Source organism: Notamacropus eugenii, chromosome 4, assembly GCF_028372415.1.
Source record: "Notamacropus eugenii isolate mMacEug1 chromosome 4, mMacEug1.pri_v2, whole genome shotgun sequence".
In the NCBI taxonomy this organism is placed as follows: domain Eukaryota; kingdom Metazoa; phylum Chordata; class Mammalia; order Diprotodontia; family Macropodidae; genus Notamacropus; species Notamacropus eugenii.
Window position 1 is genome coordinate 269,126,174 of NC_092875.1, and position 12,302 is coordinate 269,138,475.

At 36.8% G+C, this 12,302-nt stretch overlaps 1 protein-coding gene across 4 annotated transcripts in view; it reads right to left on the reverse strand.

Annotated features, from left to right (window-relative positions):
* The window catches only part of PXDNL (peroxidasin like), a 522,877-nt gene that overhangs the window by 269,479 nt on the left and 241,096 nt on the right, over positions 1–12,302 (reverse strand). For all 4 annotated transcript variants that reach the window (XM_072604570.1, XM_072604572.1, XM_072604573.1 and 1 more), the window contains exon 3: positions 1,314–1,385. In XM_072604570.1, the coding sequence (XP_072460671.1) occupies positions 1,314–1,385 (72 nt within the window). The remainder of the gene's footprint in view (positions 1–1,313; positions 1,386–12,302) is intronic.

The window sequence follows — 12,302 nt, forward strand, 5'->3', positions numbered from 1 at the left end:
CTTTGGTGAGTAACCAAAAATATTTGCTAAATTGCACTGAAATGAAATATTGTACAAAGGGAATATATTTAAGTATGGAGGCATCTTAAACAATGACTTGAGGAAATAATAGAGCAGTCTGAACTGCTCAGTTGTGAAAGCCTTTCTGGAGATTAGTTTTGAGTTAGGTTTCGAAAGGGATAAAAGACATGGTTTGGCAGAGAGGGAGAGCATCTCAGATATACACAGTGCAGTATAAAAAGCTTTTGGGCTGACCATGAGTAAAAATGCATGCATGGTGCAACAAACATCACTTTGACTGTATCACAGTATCTGGTGGAGAGATAAGTAGTAAAGATGGTGAAGTGTTTGTGGGAAGTCTTGTATACCAGCCTGAGGAGTTTGGGTTTGACACAGCAGGCTGGAGAATGATATAAATGCCAAGTGTTTAAAGAAAATTCTAATATATGATGGAGTGGAGCAGGGGGAAACTAGAGCTGGAGACACTTTTTTTTTAAAGTTGCATTTTTATTGGCCTTCAAATAATACTGTTATAATAATGAAAAACAATTATATTTTTTCCTCCAACAGAATCACATCATTTTGATTTGCTTTTGACATTCTTCCATTTTTCCCTAGCCCTTCCATGTAACAATATTCCATCATAACCTCCCAACAGGCAATCTGTAATAAGAAAACAAAACTAGAACTTTACCTTATTTCAAACATGTGATCACTATCCACTATCATAAACATATGAAACTATGCTGTTAATCATTTCAAGCTCCTTTTTTTTCCTTTTTCAAGGAAGTTGCAGATGGGAAATAGGATTGTAGTCATATTCTTAAACTAATTGATCCCAAACTTGGTTCCTATCCAAGATCACCAAAGTTGCTTCTTCCATTATGATCATCAGGTTTAGAAAAGCTTGCAGGGATGGCTGTGTTTTTTATGCTACTCTTTCTTTTTGATGTGTGTGATTCTGAAGTAGGTTTGTCTAGTGAGCTATGAATGTGAAACATCTGACAATTTCTCTTCTGTTTTCTTTTATTTTAATTTAAGATTTGAGAAACCAAGGCAAGGTTCAACAGAAATGGGCCCAAAGGTTTTCAGACAGGGATCTGGAGACCATACTTCTACCTAAGGTTGCTTTGGACATATTAAACAAAGAGAAATGTAGGTTAGTAATTTATTTTCTCAAATAGATTATTCATTACTTTTCAAAGGAGGAGGAAGGAGGAAGAAGAAGACAAGGAAGAGGAAAAGGAAGAGGAAGAGGAGAAGGTAATCAATCAGCACCCTATGTAGAATTGTTGATTTTTCCAGTGACTTACAGATAAACCAAGTTTTCAAGTCCTTCAAAAGCATTTCTGGAAATTTTCCTGATTTGGTTGTTGTTCAGAAGCCTGTGGAAAACAGAACATGTTTGAGTGAGAACCATATTCCATCAACATAATGGTTGCTTTATTCAAGAGACCAGATGGTAATCAAACATATAAACTTAATCATGCTGCTGGCAAATGTTATCCAATGGCATTCTATTAGTTCCCTCTGGGATCTACAGAAAGTATTTCACTGGAAAAAGTTAATTAAGCTTGGAAATTCCCTATTTGTGTGTTCTATATGACCATACCAAAGTGTTAAACACAAAGGACTCCAACATAAAGAGCTTTATAAAAGCATGTTCATAATCTTATTAGTAATAGCTCCAATTGGTAAGGTATTTGATTATTTCCAAGCATTTTACAATGCATTGTTGAATCTAAATCTCACAATAGTTTTTTGAGGGAACTAATACAAGTATCATTGTCCCCATGTTGCAGATAAGAAAACTATAGCTGTGGCAAATGAAAATCTCAAAGAGGCTAAGCAATACACGAAATCACATCTTAGTTTTCCAATCCTATATCTAATGTTCTTTCCACATTATCATGCTGCCTTATCAAAATATTCATTAAATATCCACCTGACACAAAACATTATGAGTTATCTATGAACACAAAGAACATGAACATTGTATTTTCAGAAATTTTCAAGAGAAAATGGACATCAATAAAGAATGTGAAATTGAGATAGATTACAGAGTTCAAAGGGATCTTAGAGGTCAACTGGTCCAACTGAATTGTTTTACAGATGAGGAAACTGAGACCCAGACAAAGTGACTTCCACAAGGGCAAAGGTGGGATTCAAACCCAAATCTAAAGCTTTTTTCTACTGTGTAAGCTTATAGAGACACAAATAGGCAAAGGGAAAATTCTACAACACCTGTTAGCATTAAATTTCTAGATAGACAGACGGATAGAACAGGCCGGAATAGACCAGAAATGGACCTTGCAAGAGAAAGTTGGCTGACAGTGGGTCTCACCAGAAATAAAGAAATATTGGCTCTTTGATTGTACCCAATAATTATAAAACAATTAGCAGGCCAGGAAGCAAAAGGAAGACTGGCAGAGATAAGTGAAATATGAACAGGGGAACAAGTTATAGTTAAATCATCCTATAGCCATGACTGCGCAAGCTTTGCTAATGGTTAACAAATGAAAGTTACAGTCATCTATCTGATAATTATACATTATAAAGTCACACACTGTGTTTCTGGGAAAGATAGCACCAAGCCGAAAAATCACTGTTAACAGGTAGTTCAGTTGTAAAAATCATTTAGCAGGAGATCTTGGGTCAAAAAATGGTTACTTATTCAATCATGAAAGATATATGAAGAACTTACAAATTCATTTGATTGCAGCAAGTGCTTCTAAATTCATAGGGCCCACTAATTGGACTGGCACACATACTTCTGATGTCTTGGACTTCTCTCACGTCTAACAGACTCTTGTCAGACTCAAATGCTTACAGGTTTATTTTTTAATTCAATGTAAAGTGTTTATTTTGTTTTTGTTGTATGACTGATTAGGAAAACAGAAGAAATGTTTTGGCTGATGGAGCATGTGATTACTTCAGTCATTATATGTAATTATATAAGACAGCCTAGAGATCCACAATCACATCCTTTCCTAAACTACCAACCTCATGGCTCACTGATAATGGCTAAATACTATATTTCCCTAAACAGCATTTGAAACTGCTATCTATCTTACACCTCAAGTTGTATTGCCAGGTTCATTTCTCATCATTTATGATGTTATTTTGTGGTTTGGGGAACATCAAATCCCTGGTGTATCCTATGATTAAAATTCCAACCACAGCCAATATCCATCTTAACAGAGAATTATCAGCATAAGTCAATGTCTTCATGATATTAGGTATGTATTATACATTCAGAAAATCAAAATTCCTGTGTTTAGCTGACTCGTGTCAATATCAGTCATTTGGCTAAAACAAAAAATAATCCAATTAATACTGGGAATAGGAATTTCCCACACATAATTTGTCACTTCAGTGTTAGTAACTTATGAATAAGTAACCTAATTCCAATATTCAAAAATTATATGTGTATGATTGTGTTAATATATGACTTGAATTGAGTAATTCACCTATACTGTTGGATAACATGGTACTTAAGGAAATTTTTGATCAATTAAAAATAGGCATGTTTTATTTTGATTTCTTGTAAAGGTTAATATGGCAAACATTCTTTTTCTCTCAACTTTGGAAATGCAATTCTTGAGAAGATTCATTCCTCTGATTATATCTTGAAAGAGAGAATATGCTTTATTTAGGAACTCAAAAGGGAGGATTTGTTGTTAGCATTAACATTATATATGCTGAACGTTTTGAAGAATATTCGTGAGAAAAGATGGATAACCTCAGAGAACTGACGTTCTTAAAGACTAATAGAAAGTAATAAATGAGAGTTTAGACATCAAAGACAGATTTATTCAAGCATTCATTAAACATTTTTAAAGGTCTGTTGTGTGTAGAGTCCAGTCCTGAGTACTGAGGAGAGACACTATGTTAAATGAAACATAGTTCCTGCTCTCACAGAGCTTACAATCTAATGAAAGAGAAGATATAAACATAAATAATTAGCATACATTATAATATTAGAGAGAAGGAGAACAAAACTCTATGTGAGGCTCAATGAAAAAAGATGATTTGCAGAGAACCCTAAATGCCAGGCAAAGAAGTCTGATTTTTGGAAACAACAACTAAAAAAATATAACAGGAAAGAAAAGTTAAGTGAGCAAGAATTTCCATGCATGGCTACCACCTAATGCCTTCACTTGAGTCTGTGGTGGAGGATAATGGGATGACCTACTCCTATATGGGTTTTAGTGTCCTTGATTACAGCCCTTCTCAAAACTCATCACCATCAAGCTTTAGGTCCCCTGATCCAATCCATGGAATACACTGATCAATCAACAAGTATTTATTAAGCACCTAGTCCTTATCCTGAAGCACTGTGCTAGGCTCTAGGGATTAAAAGAGCAAAGAAAGAAATTAGCCCTACTCTCAACTAGTTTACCTTCTAACAGGAGAGACATGCCCATATAAAAATAAGCACTGCCTACATCTAGCTAAATACAAATGTACTTATGCATTTATACATACATAAAGTAGTTAAATACAAGGTATTTGGGGAGTAAAGGAAGGGCAGTGGGGCAATCAAGAAAGACTTCATGAAGAAGATGGTGCCTGAGCTCCATCTTAAAAGAAAAGGAGCAAGAGAATTCCAGACATGAGGGACCTAAACTAGCACAAAAGCACAAAAAAAAGAAACAATGTCATAGGTAAGAGGCTTAGAGAAGGCCAATCTGAGTGGGCCACAAATTGTGGCAAGGGGAAGAATGTCCAATGAAGTTAGAAAAAGGAGTAAGGACTAGTTTATGAAGGCTACAAAGGTTATAAAGGTTGTTTAACTATGAAGTTTAAACAGAAAGGCTTATATTTTATCCTATAGGCAGTGGGAAGTTACTGGAACTGGTATTTTCATGTGGTATTTTCCCTAGCCTATGGCTAGCCAGCTCTCATTCCTATCTCTTTAATCCAGCAATTCAATCATTCCTTGAGGGAGTCTACATAGTTCTTTGTCCACTCCTCCCCCATATGTGTTGTTTTATGGGTTCCCTGAAGTCAAATATAAAATACTTTTTACATTTGTTCCCTGGCACTTAGCACAATGTCTGGAACAAAGACCTCTAAGTGATTAAGAAATGATGTTTCATGCATTCATCCATCATTCAAAACTTTCCCTCCCATTATCATGAACTCTGAAATTTCTCTGATTATAATAGCCTGTATTTCCCTCTCTCCTTCCGCCTTACTCCTCTTGATGGGGTACAGATTCTGGGAACCTCCTTGAACTCCCCTTGAATCTTCCCACTTAATCTGGCCTTTCATACTCAAATCTGAGACTCTTGACCTAGCCTGGCCCTCCATTTGTCTGTTACCTCTTGATTGCCCCACCTGCTTCCCACCCAAGCCCTACATTATCTGATACCTCCCAATTGTCTCCAGCTATTTCCCACCCTTAATCATAACATTACTAGTTACCCTTGTTTCATCAAGATCCTCCCTTGACCTTCCTCCCAGAATATTAGAACACCTCCAGACCTTTCCCACAGACTTTCTGTTTATAAATTCCATCTCAACTCCAAGAAGGTGCTCAGATTCAATCCAGCTCTGACTCTGTCTAGCTGAGATGCCATCTGATCCGCTTGTCAATACAAGCATCACAAATGGCAAGGCTCCTTAAGAGTCAATTCAATATACTGAACCTTTAATAAACTTTGTAATACTTTGGCTGGAAGGAGTCTTGACTTGAATTCATTCTGTAGGACCCGGCATGTTGGTATTTTAGGGTGCCAAGCACCCCAAACCTCAACACTCCCAGGGCTTATTCTCATTCACAACCTCCTGTAAATCCATCCAATTCTGTCTTCTCAGTTCTACAGACTGTTGAAGGCAACTGGTTTAAAGTTATCCCCTTAACAGTCTTGACCCTAGAGGCAACCACTGCAACTATACTCAACCATTTTCCTCTTGCTTTTTAGCCGTTTTCTGCCTACATGATCCACAGCTATGGGTCACCACTATCAGCTATTATTTAATTTCCAGCAAACCTTTACTATTGTAGGTTAATCCTTTTATTAATTCCTGATTGACCTTCTACACTCTCTATAGGAGCATTTATTATTATTCCAAACCTTTGACTCACTTCAAGTTGCCAAGAGACTCCTATCCACACACACTCTTCCCAGCAAATGACTTATATCCTAATCTTCTGAGAAAAACGGAAATCATTTGTCATTAGTTCCCTTATTTCTTCTACCCCATACCTTGGAAACTCTCTATATTTTTATCTGTCCTTTTCTTTGTTTGAGTCTCAGAAGATGAAATGATCCTCCTCTTTTCTAGGCTGAAACTCTATATCTGTGCCCCTGATACATTCATTCCAATCTACTTTGGAAGTTTATCTCACCAATTAATTATTCCTTCCATCTTTTATTTACAATTTCTCTTTACCTAAAGATCCCTACTTCCTTGATTATGAATACAATAAAAACTCCTCATCCTTTAAGAACAAACAAACAAAAAAAAACCTTTTACATTCCTCCATCATCCCTTTCACATTACATTCTATATCTTTCCCCTTGGCTGACAAACTCCTAGAACATTATTTTTGCCATAAACACCGTTGGCATTCTGGTGAAGCCTATGGATCCCTTTTCAGAATATTGCTTTTAAATTCACAAAATAAAATCCATGAGATTACAAAGTAAATAGAGTGAAATGGTTATCAAAAAAAATTAAGTTTATGAACTCCTGATTAAGAACTGCTGGCCTACACGGAGTTGTTTGCACTGGCTGCCTTTACTGCCTTACCATTCACTCACTTTTTAGTCCCTTGCGATGTCACATCTAATCCCCAAACCCAGAAACTGCTGTCTCCAAGGCTGTCAACAATCTCCTTAACTGCTAAATTCAATGGCCTTTTCTCAACCTACATTACCTTTCTAGTGTTGCTCCATTGTCATTTTCAATGGGTACTTGCAAAATCTGTAATGATATCTTTCCCTTCCTCGGGAGATTTCTTTTGTCATGAAATATCTGTCTGTTGATATGGCTTTTCCCCCCTAAAGATTTTTCATTTCTCCTTCTCAGTCCATTTTTGTCAGTCTTACTTAACCTTCCTGCATCTTTTGTTACTATTGACTATCTCTTTCTTCTGAAACAGGACAAGTCCAACCAGAAGGAGTCACAAGATTTTTCTAAATCTGAATTCCTATCACCTGACTACCAAAGCTCTTATGGATGGCAAATGTTGAAAAAAAAAAGGCATTTTCTCAAATCATGCTAATATTTGAGTCTTCACCTATGATCAAAATTACAGGGTTTCATTTTAAGATAGTATGTTTTAGGGGTTGGGAGCTAGACTTGAATTCAATAAGATTTGGAGTCAAATCCCTCCTCAGACACTGACTAGCTATGTGACCCTGAGCAAGTCATTAACTTCTCTTGGCTTTAGCTTCTTCATATACAAAATATAGGGGTTGGACTCGATTTCTAAGGTCTCTTCTAATTCTATATATATATATGACTCTATACCATGATTCTCTAATAAGTATTTGTTGAATTTAGTTAAATATAATCCAGTACCAATCCAAGTCAATCCAATCCAATAAACATTTATTTAGGCATTGTGCTAAGCATTAGGAATATAATTTTTAAAAAAGAGAGTCCTTGTCCTTGAGGAATTTATAATCTAATGGAGGGAGAAAACACACAAGGAAAAGCCAAAAAAAAAAATTAAAGCTCTTCAACTGGCAAGGCTTGTTAGTGCAAGTAATTTTTCCTAAAACTCTCCTGTATGTTCTCCTAGACACTCAAGCTGAAAACCTGCAATCATCTTTGACTCCTTCAGCTTTGCTCTCCTATGTCTAATTAGTCAACAGTTCTCATAGAATTGACCTGTCTGGTATCTCTGAAAGACAGCTTCTCTTTTCCTTTCCTACAACTACTTCCCATATTCAGACTCCCATCATCTCTCACCTGGGCCAGACAATTGCAATTGCCTCCTAACTAGTTTCCTTGCTTCCAGTCTATCCTCTCTCCAATTCAATTCATCCTTCATCAGTCGTTCTCAAGAAGAGCTTTGTGTCAATATGCAGATATAAATTTCTGGGGCACCCCACTGTTTGGAAGTTAAGGCCCCCAACAATATGAATCCAAATTATGTTTTCAGTCTTATCTCCTAGTGCACGTGGAAATCCATTCAAGTTCCAAAGCTTGCAATAATGATGTGCTCCATATCTAGGACTATATTAAAACTACTTACTGTTTCCTGAAAAAGTTCAGAGTTATCCTAAACTCTGTTTCTGTCTGCTCATTCTGTTATCTTTATCTGGAATGTTCTCTTCCACTGTCTCTATGTCTATCATTCCTTCAAATGTCACTTCCTCTATAAAGCCTTCCCTGATCTCCTCATCTGGATGTGAAGTCTTCCCCTGAATCAATGTATTTTTTTTTTGCCACTTATATTTCTGCCTTGAAGTACAGTCATGTCTTCTCACCTCTCTTACTAGATTACAAACTCTGAGGACGGTGATTATATTTTACTGATCTGTATGTCCCCTGAAGTACATAGCACAGTGCCTTTGATGAGAATATGAGAAAAAGAAGGCAGGGTAAGGTTTCTCTGCAGCTCTATGATAGGCACAGTTGATAGCAAGGCTAGGAAGCATCTTGACCAGGAGCTTATGGAATATTACCAAACTTATTCTGTTTAGCTAAGGCAAGGCAGCAATTATACTAAGGGATTGGACAGAGGCTACATCTCAAAAAAGGCAGGGTGAGATATACCATTAAGGCATGATGTGAATTTATGGAATAGAAACTCTTATTAGCCAAGGTTATTTAAGTTTACTAGTAATTTCAAAATGCAAAAGTACAAACTGGTCAAGAACAGAGAGAGTCAAGGTGCCAGGGAGTGGATAAGGCAGAAAAGAAATCCAGTTAGCTTAGAGATCTCTAAAAGAGAAAATGTTCTCTGCTAAGTCCTGCTCCAAAGAACTGAAACCAGGTAGGGTAGTAGATGCAAAGTGAAGTACCACTGTTTTACTGATGAGAGTAATGACCCCGAGTGGCTACAAGACTTACTGAAAGACTACATAATGTTTTGGCCAGACCAGCATTCTTTCTACATACTAGTTTGAAGCACCTGATAAAAGAAGCAGGCTTAACCAAGAACTGTGATTTGGGGAAAATATGTTCTCCCCTCTGAGATCAAGGAAACAAGAGATAAAGAGTTTGCATTTTACTTCCCTCTCTACTGGTGACAACAGAATGAACAAAAAAATGATTCTATTTTAAAAGGGGCCTCTACCATCTTAGAAATTTCCTGCCATAAAGGGACTTCTGATAAGACTAACCACCCAGAAATGTGTTTTCCCACAGACCAAACCTGACCTTTGACAACTTCTGTGTCTCCAAGGCTTGCGCATTTCCCCATTCCCTTTTTTGCTAGAGAATGCCACTGACTGGCTGTGTAGGGTAAGCAGCCTAAAAATCTATAAAAACCAAATCTGTATCCTAAGAAGCTGAACCTGCACTAGTGCAAGCCTTAGCACACGAATAAATTTCTTCTTATTGTCTGTCTGGCTCCTCGTTTTGTGATTCCTCAGTTTTACAAACATGATGGTGGGGAAGATTTTCAAGGAATCCAGGTTGGAAAACCATAATAACTGTTTCACCATTTAAGGCTCTTACACATTTGAAAGGCTATGACCAAAGGAGGAAGGGGAGGGGGCAACACATGCAACAGAGTATGCTTTATTAGACACAGCATGGTATAGTAAACAAAGCAATGGATTTAGAGTCAGAAAGCCAGGCTTCAAATCCTGTCTGAGATATTCATAAGCTGTGTGATCACAGGCAAAGTCACTTAAACACCCAGACTCATTTTTCTTTACAAACTGGAAGTAATTAACACCTACCTCACAGGATTATTATGAGGAAGGTGCTTTGCAAACTATAAAGCACCACGTAAATGAGTTCTTACTACATCTCCCAATTTCATGGATTTCCATTTTGAATGCTTGGTGAATTCCTTTATATGTAGTACTTCTATGCAAAGATAATAGTGCTTCTCATTCATATATCACTTTGCAGATATGCTTTGGATACATTTATTTGCTTACATACACATTTAACTTTTCTTTAGTTTGACAAATGTCATTTGGGTCAGTACATTCCTGTAAGTCGTGATATATTTTTTAACCATTAAATGAAGGCTTGAAAAGTTTTAATTTCTCCCCCATTTTTTTCATTCTACACAGAATCAACCCAAAGACATCAGAGCAAACAACTTAACTTTATAAGGATTTTTGGAAATGCTTTTGTAGCTGTCAAAAAATAAATCCACTAAAGTGGTTCATAGCTGAATGTAATTTTCAATCACACATATATTACTTGTCAAGACATTTTTAATCACAATACGCTAATCTATCAAAAACATCATTGATATAATATTAGTGGATGGGATCTATTACTAGCAGAGTTTCAGTTAAACATATTCTAGAAGCTGTCATTCATTTATACTCTTTTACTGAGTTTTTCTTAAGGGGGATGTACTTTAAATTTCTAAGTGATTCTCCTATGGAGAAAGCTGGAAAGCTAGAAGAAAAAGTTGTCCTACAAATCATCACCAATGTAAGTCTGACAGTCTTGGGGAAAAGTCATAACATTGTGCTTAAAGTGAAAAGTATTAAAATCTAGACAGACCCAAAAGAAGATTCAAAGAGGAATGGGGGGGAGGTTCAGTTTGATTATACTGGCAGAACAAATAAGAGTCTCATTGTTGATGACAGAAGTGATATTTAGCCCTGGAATCACTGCCTGATGCCAAGCCCTGGAGGAGAAAAGTAAGAATATGATGGGCAATTTAATCTAAAATGAAATTTTAAATGTGCAAAAAATCATTCTAATATGCAAAGAAACCTTCTCTGTACTTATTTATTGAGTTTTAATTTTCATTTAATTATTTAATGAGATACTTAGTGAGTTCCTTGTTAATTTTTCCCAAAGATCAACAATTTATTTTCAAATTTGCATAATGGGGAATTAATGTCCTCTCCCCCAAAATGTGAAATAATATCCATTCAGACTTCACAGGTCTCACAAGCAGTTTCATGCGTCTGCTCGAAACATGAAAGGAAATTCAATAAAGAATATCCATATTTCTGAAGGAATAATGTAAAACTAGCTGACATATTTGAAGGAATCTCACAAGAATGAGGCAAATCAGTTTGCCAGGGCTGGATGCCTATGTAGTCCACTAGAAGGATTAATGGGAAACTAGGTGATAAGAGAGGAATGAGAAAACAAAATCAAAAGAGGTACAGAAATAAATGACCAAATGAATCTATTCTTGCCAAGTATGAGCCTGACAGAAAGAAAGGATATGTAACAGAAGGCTGACAGTGATTTCTATGGATGCAAAAGACAAAAGGTACAGGTCTTTGTACCAAGGCTGGACTGATAACAACAAGGGAAAGGGCTCAGGGCAAAGAATTCTTTGTTGCTGTCAATTAGCACTTTTTTTTCTTCTTTTTTATAAGTGAGAGAGGAGATGGAGGAAGCAAGAAGGGGTCAGAGAGAGATGGAAGGAGAGGGGATGGGGATATGTGTGCATAAGTCTTTCAGCACCTTCCTCCCATCAATTTGCACTTGGGGGTGGGGAAGCAGAGGAAGAGATGATGGGTACCTCTATAAGACACTGGTTTATCACCTTTCCCTCTTCATAGGATGGACTGCAAGAACTACATCTTGTAATGCTTTTTTTGAAGTTAGACCAAAGTTGCTCAGATCCGTTTAGCCCACTTAAAACCACAACCCATGATTCAAATCAATTCAGAAAGTATTTATTAACCACCAACTATGTGCCAGACATTGCACTAAATGCTGAGAACACAAAGACAAAAAATTAAATAGTCCATACCCTCATGGAGCTGACATTCTATAAAAGGGTTGTGCGAGACAGGGGAGGGAAGATAACATGTAAACAGAAAAGCAAATTGAAAATACTCAAAATAAATGTAAAACAACCAATGGGGTGGAGAACAAACAAGCATTAAGTGCTTATTATATGCCAGCCCTGTTTCTATGTGCTTTGCAAATATTATCCCATTTGATCCTTCTAACAATCTTACAAGATAGCTGCTGTTATTGTCTCCTTTTTACAGTTGAGGAAACTGAGGCAAACCAAGGTTAAGTGACTTGCCCAAGATTACACAACTAGCATCTGAGGCTACACTTGAACTGACTCCTGGCCAAGAGCTCTATCCACTGTGCCACCCAGCTGGGATGATAAGTAACTGGGGGAATCAGAAAGAGGTTCCTGATGAACCGAACTTTGAAGGGAGATT